The sequence below is a fragment of the Camellia sinensis genome, chromosome 2, assembly GCF_055761805.1.
Source record: "Camellia sinensis isolate YWXY chromosome 2, ASM5576180v1, whole genome shotgun sequence".
NCBI lineage: Eukaryota > Viridiplantae > Streptophyta > Magnoliopsida > Ericales > Theaceae > Camellia > Camellia sinensis.
The window spans coordinates 159,694,513-159,714,379 of record NC_138962.1 but is presented as its reverse complement, the minus strand read 5'-3'; the positions used below and the strand labels follow the sequence as shown (position 1 = coordinate 159,714,379).

The following is a 19,867-nucleotide window of genomic DNA, read 5'->3' as shown; positions in this document are numbered from 1 at the left end:
CGAAAATATTGTTTTGGGATATAGGAAGGACGAAAACGCGCGGGACTGTTCAAATTTTGTGGAGTACGAGGGCGGCGCGACAGTTGCAGTAAGCCAATACCAGCATGCCACGTGTCATAGGGATGAGAATCGATTCAGTTTCTGTGATTGAAGGGACGTTGTGACCGGACAAGCACAACTCGGCTTAAGTTTAGCTCGGCTGGGAGGGTTAAAAGTATATAGCTCGGCTTTAAAGGCTTCAGAGTTTTAGCTAGGCTGGAAAGGCTAAAGGGTTTTTTAGCTCGACTGAAAAGGTAAAACTTTAGCCCGATTTATAGACAGGTAATCCCTATCATGCTACGCAGATGGAATTAAGGGACAATTGAGAGGGTAATTTATATACGAATTGGGCCGAGCTGGGCCTTTATGGGCCTCAGTACGAAGGGTTGAATAAAGAGGTCATAAAGTTACTCCGGTCTTGAAGAGGCTTAAAGTTAGCCCGGTCTCAAGCCCAGAAGGTAGACCGATCCGAGGGACTCTTGATGTTAGTCCGGTCGAAGGACGCTTTGTAGTTAGACCGATTTAAGGATGCTTTGAACTTATACCGGTCATGGCGCAGTGAAACAAGATTGGTCTAAACCTTGATAAAAGATAGTTCGGTTTTGGGCATACATGGTTTGTTGAAAACTATGGACAGAGAACCGAACTAGGTATGGTTCGGCTAAGCATAGTCGTGATTACTTCGATCGTATGGTAGGTCGGCCATGGAAGAACCATCTCACTTGGTTTAAGCAGTGAGGGGGGGTTGAAGGATAAGTATTATCCTTCAGGAGTATGAATCCTAGGAGAACTCTGCATGGCGGAGTAAAAGTCCTACTAAGATTGTGCCACGCAAAACCTATAAAAGCTCACAAACATCACCTATGGAGAGGTAACACAACTTTGGTTCTTTGATACACAGAGCTTTTTGCCTACTTGTCTATTTTGCTGACTTAGGCATCGGAGGGGTTTCCGGCACACACTCGCCGGCTAGCTCACGTTTGTGTTTTCAGAGAGTAAAGCGACGTCGTACGGAGGAGCGCAGACTTGATCAACAGGATTATACGAGAAGGTTTATTTCTTTCCCGTACAGTGCCCCAGTAAATATTGTTGATATCCTTGCTTTTTCTTCGGAGGTTGTCTTGAAACCATTGATCTAAGTCCGTTTGTTTTCAGAGATTATGAATCTCCTCTTCATCTCCCAAAATAAATACAATATATAGTGAATCTCCCGTCCATCTCAATCTCATTCTCATTCTCATTCCTATCTCCCAAAACCAACGGGAAGGGCGTGACAAAGCTGGAAATTAGCTATCTTTCCCCTTTAATAGACTTCCACATCCCTTTATGAGGCGTTAGTTTTTTAGGTAAATTATAGTGAATTCGTTTAAATTATAACTCATTTATATTTTGCTTCTGAGTTTTAAAACTTAACAATTAATTTTTTTAATTATTATCTTATTATAATTAATTATTTTGTTAGGATTTTGTTAAAAATTTACAAAAATCATATCGTGGTTAAAGAATATAATACATTTATTAAATTTTTAGAATAGTAATGCCCTTATGTGGTGATCTCGTTTACACTTTATCAATAAGATAAGAGAGACAAAGTGCAAATAAAATCACCGGATAAGAGTATTATTATCTTAAAATAATTAATAATGAGTGTTGTTATCCTAAAAATTTAGAGTAAAATTCATTTTATCCCCTTATGATTTGAGGCAAAAGCACTTTAACCCCATATCGTTTAAATATAGACAAACAAGCCCCATATGATTTTGGACAAAGTATAATCGTTAACACTATTAACTATAGATGTAAAAAGACTATAATACCCTCAAATCCTTTACTTTTTTGTTATTTTCTTTTTCTCTCCTCTCTCATATACATAATCTATAATGTCTAATATTAATTCAATTAAATCGCAATTCTTATAAATTTTTAATTATTTATTGTAATTCTTAACTTTTTTTCCTAATTTTAATTTAATTATATTTTATATCACAATTAATCATAAATATTTAATTATTTATTTTAATTCCTTACTTTTTAACCTAATTTTAATTTAATTATATTGTATATCATAATTAATTCTAAATTCTTAATTATTTACTTTTTTTAACATGTTAATTTAATTTTAATTTAATCATCTTTTAGATCAATTTTTAGTTATTATTTATTTTATATTTTTATTTAATTATATTTTATATGTTAGATCAAACCTTAATTATATAACATTATATTTCAATCAACATATTAATCTTATTTTAGGTTTGGAGAAAATTGGAGTAAAATTATTCACTATGCTTGGTTACCATTTTTCAAAAACACTTTTCAGAAAATTCTACTTTTTTATTTTTCGTGTTTTTTTGTTTTTACTGAATTTTTTTTTAATATTTTGAACAATTTTTTTAATTTTTAAACATACCTAACATACATATACCTAAAAAGTAAAAAAAAAATTTGAAAAAAACCTTTTAAAAATTCACTAAATACCAAAAATACAAAAAAAAATGATAATTCAGTACATTTTTTGTATTTTTATATATTTATTAATTTTTAAAAATATTTTTTCACAAATTTTTTACTTTTTAGATACATCTAAGTAAGGTACATCTAAAAAAGTAAAAAAAATGTTTAAAATTTTAAAAATATTCACTAAAAATAAAAAACACGAAAACCAAAAAACTCAATTTTTAAAAAATTTAATTCAAAAAACTCAAACCAAACACACTGATTATTATTATTATTATTTTGGTATTAGTTTCACTTAATTTTTTAAGAAAATCAAACCCGCTCTAAAAAAGAGTGTGTGATACACTTTTCATTAGTTTGGATGAAAAACTTAACAGTGACACTTTAGCTCAAAATGACATAGGGGCATTCTAGCTATATTTGAACCATAAAGAGGTAAAGTGTTTGAGTCCCAAACCAAGATAGGGTAAAATGAATTTAACCCAAGAATTTAATAAATATGTCATGTGCTTTATATATGATCTGATTTTTTATAATTTGCTAACAGAATCCTAACAAAAATGGTTAGTTATAATTTAAAAAAACAATATACAAATAAATTATAATTTAAAGATGTTTACTGTAATTTACTTTAGTCTCTTTTGTCCAATGAATATGTGGGTACATATAAAATGTTGAGATATGAATGTTCAAAATAAGGATTGCATATGAAGGTTATTCCATTGGCGGTGCTCTGGTCCATATGGAGGCATAGAAATGAAACTGTTTTTAATGGCACATAGGTGGATTTAGAAAGGTTGTGTGAACTTATCAAAATAAGGATTGCATTGTGGTTCAAAGCCTCTACCCCTTCTTTTTGTTACTCAGTCATGGATATTGTGAATAATCTACAGCAGGTGAAGTTCTGTTTTAAGCACTGATGGGGATGGGATGTGATCCTGTTTGCTTGCTGGGTCCCCTTATGCTATGCCCTGCCTGCTGCTGTGTTTTGCTATGGTTCTGGGTTCTTTTGGCTGATCAAAAATCATACATCGGTGGGGTATGTATATCAAGAATGGGTAATCTAGAAAGCAATTCCTGTGACTGTGGTATGGTTCATCTGGAAATAGAGGTGAGAAGGGGCTTGGGGTAGAAGGAGCTTCTGCCTGAGTTAGCAGGAATTTTGGTTATTCATGAGGTATAGGATTGGAGGCTAGCAGCAACATTTTGGTGGCAGTATCTGGTGTGCTCTCAGTATTGGCCTTGTTCTGGTCTAGATTGGACTAGTTCTGGATTTTAATTTTGTAATGATGTTTTCTTTGGGGGGTTTTTGGCTAGTGTATCTCTATCAAGCATAGGAGATCATGGTGGTTTCTGATGTTTGGTGTTGTTTGTTTTTGTTCTTTCCCCTTGGCTGCTTTTGAATGGTCTCTCACCACTCTTGGGTCAAGTGCTAGCGCATGATTGTGCTTCCTTAGCAGTGCCAACCTAGTTGAGATTGTTGAGATTAGCTATGATACTCAGTACACTTCCCTACTTTGTTAATGTTAAGTTTTGCATATATCTTGCTTCTTTTATCAATGAAGTTCCTTTTTTCTGATCAAAAAATGAATGTTCAAATTCTTTTGAGACTAATCAGACCATCTGCACACTCTTTATAAGTGGCGAAAGGTTCAACTCTCCTTAATTGTATTATGTCATAATGTAAATCATACTTTTATTTTTTATTGGTTAAAATATAAATATATATATATTATTTATTTTACCTAATTCTTTTTTAATTTATGTACTCTAATACTGCTATTTGTTTGACCTCTTATTCACACAAACGTTTTAAAGAGTCTTCCAAGATTCTTCAAATGTAGTTAACCTTGAAAATTTTGATTAAAATAACTATTGTAATAACTAGCTCATTGAAGTGGTTAAAATAGGACAAAATTAGTTATAATAGCCAACAAATCTCTTTTAAAGAGCCCTTTGGAGATACTCTTATAGCTTTCATATAGTTTTTATTTTTGTAGAAAAATCGTTCATAGAAATTCAAAAATATTTTTTGTATTTCCTAAGAAGTTAATTGTTTTCAACAAATTTTTTCAAAAATAATTTTGGACAAATTATGTTGGTAGTCCATGTATTTCAATCCTTGTGTCGTTTTGGTTTGTATAATTTTAATTGGTTCAATTTTGATCATGAATTTATGATTTTATCTCAATTTAATCCAATTGATTACAACTGTTCACATTTTTTAAATTAAAAATATGTACATAAATGATAAGTGTCTTATTTTTAGGGGCAAATTATAAGTTTGCTCATATAGTGAAGTAACCTCAACAAAGTTAGCACTCGTCTGACACAAGGCTATGGGGCTAAAATAGTCACAAAAAGACAAAATATGCTAAAAAGTCAATAAGACAAACGACACATCCAAATCATAATCATTTCAGTTTTTCTCTTACAAAAGTCAAAAAATTCGAAAAGTTCATCCTAAACGAGGCTTTTTAGCCCTAGGGTAAAATAACTGAAAAGCCAACCCACACCTCAAAGTGTTCATTTTCTGTCAAAAACACTAAGGCCCCGTTTGTTTGGCTACTTCAGCATCCGGACAAGTAGGATTGCTATGGTTCCCACCCACAACATGTTTGGTGTAGTTTGGGAGAGTCGGCTTCACAATCTGGGCAGCTTAGCAATCCCCACAGTAGGGGGATTAGTTTGGCTGAGAAATGAGTGGGATTAAGAAAATAGTGAGTAGCTTCAATCTATTCGGTCGTCTGCTCGAATGATCGCTCGGACGTTTGGTACAATGCATTTTTTTTCTTTTTTTTCTTTTTTTTTACAAATGTAGTCAGCCAGCCAAAAAATAGCTAACTGGCCAACTTTATTTATTTTTTATTTTTTTTAACAATCCCAAGTGCACCTTTTGTTTTAGTATTTGTTTTAATTTTTTTAATATAGAAATATATTTTTAATTTATTTTATTTAAAAATAATTTAACAATCTCATCATTAACCATCTTCCACCCTATTATCAAAATAAACATATTTTTACTTAATCCCCTCACTAATGATTCCTATATTAATAATCTCTTCACTAACCATCCCCTTACCAACAATCTCCTCCAACCTAATCTGCCAAACAAACGTGATCTAACAACATTATCAATTGGACCAAATTGACACAATCTAAAATCAATGGTCAAAATTGAATCAATTACAAGTGTAGAAATCACAATAATATAAGAGGTAAGATTTAAGGACTAAGGGTGTATTTTCCAGTAATTTTTTTAAAGCAATTTGCCACGGATTTTTTTTTGAAGGGAAATAAAATCAAAAAATAACAAATGAAAACATAACGAAATAGCTCTGGTTGTTCAGTTTGGTTTTCGAAGACTGTTTTTGAGCTTTTTATTTTTTGGGTAATATTTAGGCTCTCTCTCTTTTTAATTTTTAATTTTTTTTAATGCCCGTAATCTAATTGTGCTTAAAAATTAAAATATCTATAACGAAATTTGTAAAGAAAAAAGAAAAGAAAAAAAAAATGTAGCTTGTTTTTTTTAGTAATCTTTTCTTTTTTATATTTTTTTACATATATTAAAAAAATGACTAAACTATGAAAAAAAAAGTTCACTAGAGATAAAAGAAAAAAACATAAAAAACAAAAAATAACAATTAAAAAAAAACTAAATTAAACATTCAGGTGCTGTTAGATAATGTTTGTAATTTGTTATTTTTAATTTATAGAAAACATTAACAAAAATGCCTTACACCCCACCATCCCCATTGTTTTTTGATTAGCTCAATTTTTTTTATTTTTTTTTTAGTCTTGCTCTCACAGTGCCCCACATGGAGGTGGGGGTGCTGGGGTTCACCCCCATTGGGGGTCCCCAGCATTGTTGAAACATTAAACATGTTTCTATTTATTTTTTGTAAAAACAAAAACATAAACATGATTTTTAAAACTTATTTTGAAAATATATGAAATGGTGGCCTACGAGAGGTGTTTGATGACAGATAGAGATGATGGCTTGAGGTGTTTGTCGATCGCCAGAAGTTGTTGCCACTAGTGGCCAAAGGTGGTTGCCTGCCACCCGTTAAAGGTGGTTTTTGACAAGAGAGCTAGCCATAAGTTGTTTCCATCAAGAGGCGGTGACCCAAGGAGGTTATCACTAGTGGGATGCGATTGGTGGTGGCAAGTGGTGGCTAAAAATGTTTCCTAACAAGAGATGGTAGCCAAAGGTAGTTAACACTGATGGGAGGTGGTTGGTTGTGGTAGTAGGTCATCAACAACGGTGGTTGATGGTAGTAATGGGTGGTGATTGAAAGGGGTGAGATAAAGGAAAAAAAATAAATAAAACATTTTAAAAAAAAGGTAAAACCAACCTTTTTGTGGTTATAAAAATTTAAATTTTTATAATTTTTTGAAAAAACAAACAACTAAATGAGTTTTTATTCACAATTTCATGAATTTTATAAATTCAAATATAAGAAAACTATAAGCATAAACGTTAACATACACGCATTTAATACACACCCTTAATATTTCAAATAGGGACTGGCGGTCATTGGAATAAAAGGACTACAACTTCTAAATTCTAATGTATTTCAAAAAAATAAAAATAATAAATAAATAAGGAAGAGGGGGAAACATAAATTTTATATAAATTTTTTAACCAAAATGGTGTGACAATAATTTTTTAAAAATAATAAGTTTTTAATTTGAAATAAATGGATGCAAAATTTTCACATTTTATCTATTCCTAATAAAATATATATATATATCATTATTATTGTTTGGCAATACTATTAACCCAATCATTACAATCTTATTAAAGCAATAGGGTTAAATAAAAATTATAAAGTGGAAAAACAGTAATCACGTCGCCTGAGAGATTCGAACTCTCGCGGGGAAACCCCATGTACTTAGCAGGCACACGCCTTAACCACTCGGCCAAAGCGACTTGATGTTTTAAATGGTTCCTAAATATTATATTTTACTAATCTTTTACTCTATATTTCCTTTTTCACAATTTTATGATATCATGAAATTAAAATTAAAATTTTCATTTCCAATGTGACTGTCATTTATAATAAGACTAGGAGAGGAATTGTCAAGCAACTTGTGGCCTCTCACTTTTTTCTTTTTTGAATTTAAAAAAAAAAAAAAGAAAAAAAAAAAAGAGAGAGCTACTAATATTTCAATGAAGAGGTTTAATTGTTTTCAGCAAAAGCTAAAAATTGATGTTGAACATATTGGAATTCAATGAAAGGAGAATGTATTTGGACCATAACACCATAGGCAAATGGATATGAACACTAGGAATTAAGTGAAAGTTTTTTCATACAAATAATCATTTTTCTATTGGGCCTCACACCTTATCAATCCTATTGTTAGAAAACCTAAACAAAGCCCACAAATCACTTGATTTGGTTATTATTTTTCATAAGATTTTTTTTTTTTTAATTTTTACTTTTTGGTATAGAGTAGGTGTCAAACTCAGGTCTCATTTGGGAACAATTTATTTTAGTAATTTTTTAGTTTTTTAGCTAAAATATAAAGTAAAAAAAACTATTATGTGCGGTGTGAGTTTTTTGACTTTTTACGAAAAAATGTGCAAAAAGTAGAGAGAAAGGGGAATCTTTGACTTTATAATATAGGTTATAGGCTTTTTGACTTTTTTAATAATTTTTTAACTTTTTGACTAAAATATTAACTTGCAAAACGAGGACTCATAGCAAACCCTAGTGGTTTATAAGGGTGTGTTTGGTAACGTTTACGTTTTCAGTTTATATTTACAAAAATATTATAAACTGGTTTTTGTTTATTTTTTATTTATTTTTAGAAAAACATAAACTACAAACGCGTTTGGTAATTGACAAAATATTTTAAAAAATTTAAAAATATAAAAAGAGTGAGAAATGGCAAGTGGCGGCGGAAGACGGTGGTGAAAAATGGTGACGGTGGGTGGCGGGTAGCTTGTGGTGGTGGGTGGTGGGTGGCGGCGGGTAGGTGGTGGTGGCGGGTGGATGACAGTGGCGGGTGGTAGCGAGTGGGTGGTAGTGGTGGTGGTGGTGGGTGGTGGCGGGTGGGTGGTAGGTGGTGATGGTGGGTGGGTGGGTGACGGTGACGAGTGGTAGCAAGTGGGTGATGGTGGCAAGTGGTGTGTGGTGGTGGCAAGTGGGTTGCGGATGGCGGGTGGTGGTGGGTGGTGATGGTGAGTGGGTAGGTGGGTGGTGGTGGCGATGGTGGCGAGTGGTGGTGACAGGTGGGTGGCGGATGGCAGGTAGTGTCGGGTGGTGGCGGGTAGGTAACAGGTAGTGGTGGTGGGTGGGTGGGTGGGTGACGGTGGCGGGTGGTAGGTGGTAGCGAGTGGGTGGTGGTGGTGGCAGGTGGGTGGTGGGTAGGTGGTGGGTGATGGTGATAGTCGTGGTGGTGGTGGTGGTGGCGGGTGGGTGGTAGGTGGTTGGTGGTGGTGGGTGGCTGGTGGTGGCAGGTGGGTGGTGAGTGGTGGTGGCAAGTAGGTAGCGGATGGTGGTGGATGGTGGATGGTAGTAGCGGGTGGTGGGTGGTGGCGGGTGGGTGGCAGGTGGGTGGTGGTGGGTGGTGGTGGCGAGTGGGTGGCAGGTGGGTGGTGATGGCAGGTAGGTGGTGGGTGGTGGTGGCAGGTGGTGGTGGTGGTGGGTGGGTGGTGGGTGGTGGTGGCGAAAGACGGTGGTGGGTGGTGGGTGGTGGCTAGTGTTGGGTGGTAAAAAAAAAAAAAAAAAAAAACTGAAAACTCAAAATGGAAACATATTTTTTGTGTTTTCATTTTTTGGCCAAATTTATAAACTGAGACCACTGATTTATAAATCAAAAATTTTATCAAACAAGTTTTTATTTTAATTTTTTAATTTTTGTAAATATAAATAGAAAACTGAAAATGTAAGTGTTACCAAACGGCACCTAAGAGATTAGATTCCACCATCAAATAAATAACTATATTACACAATAATTCAAAATTTTCATTTGGGTGTAGATTCTCTGTAGTTACGTGGAGGGTTTTATACACTCACAAAAATATAAAAAGTAAAAAAATATATATATATATATTTTGGGTTGAAAGGATTGTGACTCAACTCTTTTCACATATTTTGAATTGTACCATCCAATTAAGTTCATCGACGAGAGAACTTACACACTTTCGATATAATTATATAAAAAAATTAAGATAAGATAAAACATAACATTCTAAGGATATATAGAAGAAAATGATATGTAAACAAAACATAAATTTTTTTTTTATAAAAATGATATAATAATAACATTTTGAAAATTTTAAGTCATTTTGATGAATTTTTTTGTTTGTTTGAATTGAATGAATGTAGATATACTATTTATTATGTATAAATTTTTATATAATTTTTCTTTTTACATATCATTATTTTGAAAAAAAAATCATTATTTCATTTTGTTGTGTATCATTACACAACAATCCATTATTTTTCATTTACACAACAATCTACAACTACAAAAATGAAATAATGAGCAAAACAAAACAAAACAAAAAGCAGAGAGTATAACTATTCCAAAGGCAGCACAGTTTTTAATATTTTATTTTTTTATTTTTAAATTTTATCAAACACTACGTTAGTAAGATGGAAAATTCAAAATATCCATTTGAAGGGAAAAAAATAATAGAAATTTTTATTAAAATAAACGACTCCGCTATGTAGCTCGAAAACGAGCCTCCCGAATCACCCGAAATTGGAAAAGGTGATTTTTGAATGTTTGGCCCAGTTGCAACATTGGTCAATTGACACCACGTGCGAGAAATAGAAGAAAAGAGAGGAGAGGAGAGGACAAAGAGAGAGGAACCAGTCGAAGAAGAATAAGTGAGAGCGACGATCACTGAGATTGACCGGTGCTGACACTATCGACCTGGGTGACCATCGACGACCAGCGAAAAACTCTGCCCACCGTTAGTGTTGTTCGTCGATCAGCGAAATACCAATTCGACGTCAATTTGGATTACTCACTGTACTCACTGTCCGTCTGTCAATCTCTGAATCTTGCTGTCCGTCAATCTCTGAATCTCGTCGTCCGTCCTGAATCTGCTGGTGCGTTTTTTTTGTTTAAGCTTGAATGTGGGGATTAGAAGAATAGTTCTCTATGTTTGGGTCTATGTGGGTAGATGATTTCAATTAAAAAAATCTGTTTTGGGTCTATGTTCTTGTTGATTTTCTATGTTTTGACAGGGGATTAGAAGACCATATTAAGGAATGCAGACCATATTTGTTATATAGCTTGGCTCACTTATCTTGAGTGGAATTTCCAAATTTTTCATCAGTTAGTTGCATGTTTTCTAGACTTCTATGCACAGCACTTTGCAATAATCAAAGTAAAATTGCTATGTGTGTGATGTTTAGCTATATAATTCTTCTGCTATGTGTGATGTGTATGTGTGTTTTTGGATGTGTCCATAGTTGAATTTGTGTGTATACAAACTGTGATTTGAATCTGTCTATAGCTGAATCTATTTTGGCATGTGTGATGTATACAAAGTTGCAGTTGCCTTGTTGTTCTATAGCTGAATCTGTGATGTGTCTAAATCTGTAGTGGTTATATTTGTGATGTACTCACTGAATCTATGATGTCTCTAAGTGGTGTTTAAAATCCACTTTAACCTTATTTATGTGAATTTGTGAATCTGTGAATCTGTGATGTCTGAATCTGAATCTAAGTGTTGTTTAATATCATTGAATCTAAATATGTGAATCTGTGATGTCTCTAACCTTATTTATGATTTGTTGTGCATTTCATTTTGCTGATTTTATACAAATTACAGTAGAATGTTTCACACAATGGACATTGATTCAAACAATTCTACATTGAGTGGGGGTAAGGATGTTGAGGAACCAGAGAACAATCCTTTATTAAATGAGAGTGGTGAAATTGAAGAACCTAAGAAGGGGATGTGTTTTACCTCAAAGCAAGAAGTGCACGAGTTTTATGCAAAATATGCTAAAAACCTTGGATTTGCTATAGCTTACAGAACACAGAATGTTGGAGTGGATGGAAAGGTGAAATACTTTGGAATTGAATGTACTCGGGAACAGAAGAGGACAAAAAGATCAGAAGTAAACCCCCTGAAACCATCTTTGTCATCAAAAATTGGTTGTAAAGCAAAGGTAAGAGCGACTTTATAACAGGATGGAAGATATAAGTTAACTACAGTTGTGCTTGAGTATATGTATGATTTGATTCCTAGTGACTCACGGCATTTTCCAATGAATAAGAGGATTCGTACTCCTATGAAAATAAGATTAGAAATAAACGATGAAGCAAGAATAGGGGTGTCTAGGAATTTTCATTCTATAGTTGTTGAAGCGGGGGGATATGAGGCATTAACATTTGATGAACAAGATGCAAGGAACCACATTGAAAATGCTAGAAGATTGAGGCTTGGGGTAGGAGACGCTGAATTAGTTGCATTTTATTTTCATAGGATGCAACAAGAAAATTCAAACTTCTATTCTGCAATTGACTTTGATGTAGATGGTCGCATACGAAACTTGTTTTGGGCGGATGCAAGGAGTAGGGCGACTTGTAAAAGTATTTGGGGATGTTGTCTCATTTGACACCACTTATCTCATAAACAAGTATGATATGCCGTTTGCTTCGTTTGTAGGAGTTAATTACCATGGACAGCCAATCTTGTTTAGTTGTGAGCTATTATGTAATGAGAACATGAAGACATTTGTTTGGCTATTCAAAGAATGGGTAAATTGCATATCAGCCACTCCTCCAAAAGCTATTATAATTGACCAGTGCAGAGCCATGCAAAATGCCATATAAATTGTTTTCTCACAGGCTCGACATCGTTGGTGTTTATGGCATATAATGAAGAAAATTCCTGAGAAATTGAGAGGATATTCCCAATATGAAGCCATCAAATTCGTTTTACAAAATGCAGTGTATGATTCTTTCACAAAAGATGAATTTGATGAGGAATGGCAAACGATGATTGAAAAGTTTAGCCTCCATGACAACGAGAGGTTGGGGGTATTATATGGTGAGTGACATAGGTGGATTCCTGCCTATGTGAAAGATATATTTTGGGTTGGCATGTCAACTACACAACGAAGTGAGAGCATAAATGCATTTTTCGATGGCTATGTAAACTCAAAGACTACTTTAAAGCAACTTGTTTAACAGTACGACAATGCATTGAGAAGTAAGGTGGAGAAGATAACCAAAGCAGACTTCAAATCTCGAAACAAATTGTATGATTGCTTAACGGTGTATAAGTTTGAGAAGCAATTCCGTGCAGCTTACACAAATGTGAAATTTAAAGAAGTTCAAGTAGAATTGAAGCGACTACTATATTGTCATGCGACTCTTGTGAATGAGAAGGGATCCATTCGTACTTATCATGTCAAGGAGGTTGTGCTTGTGGGTGAGAAAATGAAGAAAGTTGAATTTCTTGTTTACTTTAATTCAACTGAATTTGAAATGCAATGTATGTGTCGGGGGTTTAAGTTTTGGGGGATCATGTGTGCCCATTCCCTTAGTGGCTCATTGAGAGGTGCATATATGAGGTTCCAGATAAGTACATTATGCTGAGATGGAGAAAAGATTTGGAAAGAGGGTACACATGTATTCCAACGACTTACACAAAATCTGGGGCTGCCCTCAATGCAAAGGTACATGATAACTACAACAAGACATTGAATGAAATTATAGAAATTGCTTCCAATGATGATGGTAAACACAAAGCCATTCAACTTGGGTTGAGAGAAATCAAGGAAAGAGTCAGAAAAGATGAATTTGGTTATGCGAGTAATGTGCCACATTCTAGTAGTAATGTGCCACCTTCTAGTAGCACTCGTAAGGTGCTTAGTCCTTTGGTTGCTCGCCGAAGAGGCTGTCCATGTACGAAACGGAAGGTGAGCAAGGTGGACGAAATAATGAATCGTTGAAGAGAAAGAATAAAAAAGGCACCAAAAGTCCAGGTATATTTTTTATTTTCTGCTTGTATGTAAATTTCAGAATTTATTTTTGTCAAAATTTTTCGCCAATGTGTGTTACTATAGGGTCGTAAGATGGGTCAAGGTGAACCTCGTAAGTTGAATTTCGGTTGTATGGACAGTATGGAAGACAATACGTACGATCGGGTATGTGTTTCATGGTCCACTACTATTTTTTGTATAGTATTTATTTCAATGTTTGAATTTATTAATGATATTTTTTTTATTATGTATCATAAGGTGCCGCAAGCTCAATCCTACTATTTTCCTTGTATGGATGGGACACAAGAGAGTATGTATGTACCGGTATGTGTTGATAATATCACATCTCAATAGTTTTGCTTCTTCTGATTTGCAAATATATTTGTGAGAATAGTTTTTAATATTAGTTACTTCGGCATTGAATAGGCACAAGATAGCGCATTGCAAATGGTGGACAAAATTGGAAGCGCATCTTTGAGTGAATCAGGAATGGCGAATATAGATGGTTAAACTTTTGTGGACTTGAATATAGATGTGGATCCAAACGCTCCATTTTCTTTTTTAGTTTCGTACTATGGAATTTATCACTTTGGTTTGTAAACTTGGGATAGTTACTCTTGTGGACTTGAATATAGATGTGGATCCAATCGCCCCATTTTTTTTATAAGTTTCGTTCTATGGTGTTTATGACTTTCATTTGTAAACGTGGGATAGTTTGATTTGTAAACATTGGTTTCCTTATCATTGGATTGAAGATAATGAAAGCATTTATTGGACATGTTTTTCTTGCCAACAGGTTCTGTTTTGGTTTTGTCATTTAACAGGTTCTGTTTTTCTTGCCAACAGGTTTTGTCATTTAGCATGTGGGTTTGAACAGGTTTTGTTTCTTGCCAACAGGTTCTGTTTTGGTAACAGGTTTCTTCTGTTTCTTGCCAAGCTCATGTTTTGAAAACATGACATGTTCTCATGTTTTGAACCTGTTACAATGCATATATTGGTAACAGGTTCTGTTTTGGATACATTAGAAATGATTCTGAACAGGTTTTAAACAGCTTATGTTTTGAACAGATTCTGTTTTGATGAATTTCTACTGTGAACAGGTTCTATTTTGATTACTCAGGGAATCTGTCAAGTTATGTTTGGAACAGGTTATATTTTGAATAGGTTCTGTAAATGATGAATCAATATATGCATTGTATTTTGTTGCTGCAAGTTACTAGAAGTTTTGATATAAGGCAATGATAGAACTCAACTTATTGGGGTAATTGGTAGTTTACTCTAATTTTTAGGCTTTCATTGCCTCAAGTTTACTTATCATCTCATGGCCAGAATGTGTTGTAGCTATTGGCCAGAATGCCTCTGCAATGTGTTGTAGCTATTGGCCAGAATCTTTGTTTGTAATCACATGATTGACACTAGAGATTTATTTTTTAATATTTAATTTGGATATGGATTGGGGAAAAGAGGAAGTGGTCATGTGTTTGTACATGTCTGTGTTCAGATTGTTTCTCTTTCTAATCGTTAAGTTGCTAGTCACTAGACTATGAACCATGTCAGGTGGAATTTTGATGCATTGGTTGATTGTTCGAGTTACATGGATGATATGATAAGATATATTGGGCAAGAATTTTTTAGAAGTTTTGTTACAGTTAAAAGTAAATACAGTTTAGAAGGAATCATTAATGTGGCTTGGTTTGTCGCTACTCCGATTAATATTTGATTGAAAATGATAATGACTTGGGAATAATGAAGCAAATGTAGAAGAAGAAATGTTTGAACCACAATATTATATAAGGAAATGCCAACAAAACTTATGCAATAGAAAAAATGTTTGAACGTGAACAACAGATAACTTGTTTGGGAGGTGTAAGTCCACAACCTGGAAATGATATAGGCACAATGATATAGGCACAATTTGGGAGCCAAAAGTCCACAACCTGGAGGTAACAACTAGAGGTAACAACAGTTGTGATCTAGTAATGAAATAACATATTTCAAAAGAAAATGAGCTAAGAAGATCATATTATACCCACATTCACATCAACAACATATTCCTTTCCACCTACAAAATATTCTGTAGACGTCCTCGAACGTCCCGAGAGAGATCCCCGTTCTGTTCATTTTGGGCTCACTACAGTTCAGACTCAAATTGTCACGGTTCTTAATCTGAACGAAAGAGTCCAAATCTGGCAAATCATTTGAAGAAAAGAAACAGATTTTTAGAAAAGAAGTGCCAAACATGGACTGCTTTGCCAGATACAGAGTCGCCACCTAAATATTTTATTTTGGGAAATTTAGGAAACCCTGATTCGGTGCCAAAGGCCACGTGTCCGTCATCACCAAAGTTGCCTCGGCTCAGGAACTTGGGTACGATTGGGGAAGGTCAGCTATGAGCACCCCCTCTCGCCCGATCAAAGATCGGCCTCTACTAACCGTGATATCTTCTTTTGAAAGCATTATATGTTCTTATTCCGGTTATTAGCCTAGAATTACTATGTTATGTGCACAACAAACAAGTATAGACCAAATCGCCTAAATTGGAACAAAACATTGCATGTTTGTTTTGAAAATGGTTTGCTAATGACAAGTAGGCTAAAATGCAGGTTTTGCCACCCTCAAGTGGGCTTTAAAACTCACAGTTTTAATGTATTATTCCAATTTAGGTAATTCAACCTCCATCCACAGGCATTCAAGTAGTTATATCATATAAGCAAATAGCCTCATGGTAAGCATCCTGTCATGGCAACACTCACACGCATGCAAAGATGCTAAAGCATAAGAACTTACCGAGTACTCCGAGCCAAAACAGAAACTAGTTAGTAATCATATGCATGATCCTAGTTCATGTTTAAGATAGCTAATGCAACACATGCAAAATGCAACTAAGATAGGCTCGGCTAATCTATAATGACATGTGAAATGCTACAACTAACACGTATTCAATTTGGAATTGAAATACAAATGCAGTTAGAATGATGCGCCGAGCCCGGTGCATGCAAAACGAATTAATAGATGCAAACATGCTATCGTATTGTATGCTAATTGAAACATGCCCTAGACTAACCATCGAAAGCTAGTAAATAAAAGGGAAGAAAGACGTGGGGTTGGGAGACATACACACACTCACGCACACTTATTACATAATTGCCCTCACTCGGAGGGTCTGAATAAATATTACACAACCAAATGAATACCGCTAAATTAATTATTATAGAGTTCCTAACTAATTAACAAATTAAATGCAGAAGGAAGGTGGCCGCAGCCCTGCCTCGGAATGTGTGAATGATGCATGCTTGACTTGTCTTGCCCGGAAACTCGCTACTATAGCACTGCCGCGTTTGTTTTCACTGCCTTGCTCCTCTAAAAATTCTGAAAGTCTCTAGACCCCTTTTGAATCATCCTCTGAGTGCTCTGGGATGTCATTGACCAGAATTAAAGTTCACCGGCCATGGTAATGGGCTTATCGGCCAACTGTTGTACCACCGGCCAGCCACTGATGGTCGGTCGGCATTGTAGGTGGCCGGCCGACCATTGTTTCCTGCAGAATCCTGCAGTTGACAGCAGCAGAAGGCAAGCAATGTATGGCATGGAATTTTCAAGCAAATATGAGCATGGCCACACTCTCTATCATGCAATGGACTCAAGGGAGCATGGCCCTCGACCCTCGGGCCATCAACTACGCAATTCGATGCATGATGGCCTAAGAAACCAAGTTATCAACTTAATGTAGATGCAGGCAACAAACAAATGAGTACTAACACCCTATCATGTTGAGATCAAGGGTGTTGACGACCGAGGGGTTGAGGCGTGTTTCGTCACTTCGGGTACGAACACACCTCTCCCCTTATGCTTGGTTTGACACCCCAAACTAAGCGATGCCATGCATGTATGCCATATACAATGCAAAGTGATGCAACTCATGCAAGACTACACTAATGCAATATGAACATGTCAAGCATACAACAAGACTATATAATGCAACTTAGCTAAGTAACATGCAAACATGCAAACATGATGCAATATAAGCATACAACCAATGCAATGCAACATGTCAAACATGCAAAGTATGCAAGGATGGACTTATACTGAAATGAGAAGGCCTCAGCCCACCCCAAAACAGTGGCCAAAAATGCCCAAAAATGAAGGTGCCTACATGCAAAACAAATATGCAAACCACAGGGCCTAAAGCTAAGGCATGGAAGGCAATTTTCAAGAGCACCCAAGAAAGGGTAAGCATGGATATCAAGACCTACAAAATCAGAGATATGGTATGGTAGAATAAGCCCCAAAACCCACATAAATGGCATCCTAAATGACTCAAGCAAAGAGGCATACACCAAAGCCAAAACATGGAGCATAAGACTACACTTCTTTAAGGCATTGAAAGGAGAACAAATCCAAGTATGCAAGCATCAAACATGGACTGAAATAGCATGGCAAATGATTCCAAATCACCGAAAATAGACCAAATAAGGCATGCTTATGGCTTACACACTCAAGGCTCACAAGCCAAAACACATAGAAACTATACCAAACATGGCAAACATGGTCAAATCAGCACCCAACAGTCCTTGATCATGGCAAAATAATGCTAAAACCTTCATGAAGTTAAACTAGAACATGCAAGCATCATGGCTTAAATGCAAGGCACATTTCTACGCAAAATGGGGGAATACAAGGCAAGTACAATATGCATGTAAAGGGCCATAAATCCGACCAAAGACAGAGGCAACATATGACCAAATAATATCCAAGAACCTCTGAAATGGGGCCAAAAACAACCAAGCACATATGCTACCCTTATGGGCCAAAACATGGACAAATGAGACACAAAGGGGAGAGGGGTGTCCCTCCTCTATGCAAGATTTCAAACCCCCCTTCTTCACCACTAAAAATCCACCGGATTTCAGTGGTGAGAAGGCCAATACGCGAAAGTAACCAAAGCTTAACAATGGAAGCACAAAAAGGGCCAAACAAGGCCTTAGAGGGGGAGGTCAACCCCCAACACCAAAACAACCTTAATGAAGTATCTTAAGCATGCAAATACAAGACTTTTTTTAGTTATACACAAAGTCTAAATTAGTAAGCAAGATAGGTTAAAGACTAGTGCAAGATTGGGGAATCTAAAGCAAAAGTGTTACCCTTGAAGAACACTTCAAGAACAGCAAGCTCAGCCTCTTCCTTATGATCAAAACCACCTCAAAACTTCAAGAACAAACCCTCAAGACCTCCCAAGTCGAAGTATGGTGTGATGGTGTGTGTTTTAGTGCAAAAGTAAGAACAAATCACCCTTTTAGGCCCTTAGACACACACAAATGAAGAGAGAGAGGAAGATATAGAGAGGGAAGATGTATATCAGATATATGTATGTATTTTGCTCTGGTTTTTGCTGAACCCAACAAAGGAGAAGAGGGGTCTCTTATATAGACAATGCAAAGACTAAGCTTCCAAGGGAAGCTATTCAAAAAAGGTCAAGGCTTCTAAGGAAAGCTAAGCTAAGGGTGCAAGGCTTCCTTAGGAAGCTGGGACAGGTGACAAAGGTCCAAGCTTCCTCAAGAAGCTAGACCAAAAATGTGCAAAAGGGGCAAAACAGCCACACTCGTGCATGGGGAGGAGGGTCCGTGCATTCCAGCTGGCACAGCTGGCTTGCACCATGCCTGAAAAAGGCAAAAATGTGGCATCGGCCAGAAAAGGAGGCCATCGGCCAAACAGATGATCGGCCGACCACACTAAGTGCCGACCGGCCAATGGTATATTTCACCAATGGCCGGTAGCAAGAATACACGGCCGATGGCCTCAATCCAAGGCCGGTGGGTGCTAGGGGTAGCTAACAAGCTACTCTCTACCCTCAGGTACAAAACACACAAGTCCTCGGTGCAAAACCAAGCACAGAACAAGCAAGTCAGGAGATCCTGAGGCAAGGCGCGTGGCCGAGACCTCCGGGAACTCAAAACAAACACGAACATGGATGATCACCGAGTGTTCAAACGGTGGCGTCCAAGTCTTGAGGACGGTCAAAAATGGGGTGTCTACATATTCATTAAAAAAATATTCAAAAACTATTCATTACAAAGATCATATTACAAAAACATCATATTACAAAGATCGTATTACAAAAATATTCATTACAACATAGCCCCACAAACCATGCGATTACCCCAAAACTAACAAAAACTAACAAAGTCTGTAATTTACTTCATCAAGTACAAAATCATACAAAACATAATGACATAAATCATCGCCTTCATTTTGTTCTCCATCCTTTGAAGCCTTTTATGAATTTGATTTTCCATCTTAGAAACTATTTCCCTTAGCTCATATGATTCTTCTATTGTTAATGCTTAACAAGGTCCAGTATTGGGACGGATTGTGGAGGTAACGTTTGTAGACCGCCCGGAACTCCTCTCCGC

General features: G+C 35.8%; 1 protein-coding gene and 1 non-coding gene across 2 annotated transcripts; one reads left to right on the top strand and one right to left on the bottom strand.

The window, feature by feature from the left end:
- Positions 1-7,347: 7,347 nt before the first annotated feature.
- Positions 7,348-7,429, bottom strand: TRNAS-GCU (transfer RNA serine (anticodon GCU)). The gene has a single exon. It is a non-coding gene; the product is annotated as a tRNA-Ser (tRNA).
- A 3,880-nt stretch (positions 7,430-11,309) lies between these two features.
- LOC114258521 (protein FAR1-RELATED SEQUENCE 5-like) lies at positions 11,310-14,634 on the top strand. Its single transcript, XM_082913150.1, has 12 exons — positions 11,310-11,636; positions 11,745-11,915; positions 12,004-12,228; positions 12,319-12,510; positions 12,664-12,900; positions 13,020-13,394; positions 13,542-13,622; positions 13,716-13,781; positions 13,884-13,962; positions 14,282-14,372; positions 14,462-14,498; positions 14,578-14,634. The coding sequence occupies exons 1-12, from the start codon at positions 11,310-11,312 to the stop codon at positions 14,632-14,634; spliced, it is 1,938 nt and encodes a 645-aa protein (XP_082769276.1).
- The last annotated feature ends 5,233 nt before the right edge of the window (positions 14,635-19,867 follow it).

Excerpts from the sequence above, each read along its gene's own strand:
- LOC114258521 (XM_082913150.1), top strand. The coding sequence starts at position 11,310 with ATGGACATTGATTCAAACAATTCTACATTGAGTGGGGGTAAGGATGTT. Across the intron at positions 12,511-12,663 it reads ATGACAACGAGAGGTTGGGG|TACGACAATGCATTGAGAAG; the intron begins GTATTATATGGT and ends CTTGTTTAACAG. Across the intron at positions 14,499-14,577 it reads TTAGAAATGATTCTGAACAG|GGAATCTGTCAAGTTATGTT; the intron begins GTTTTAAACAGC and ends TTGATTACTCAG.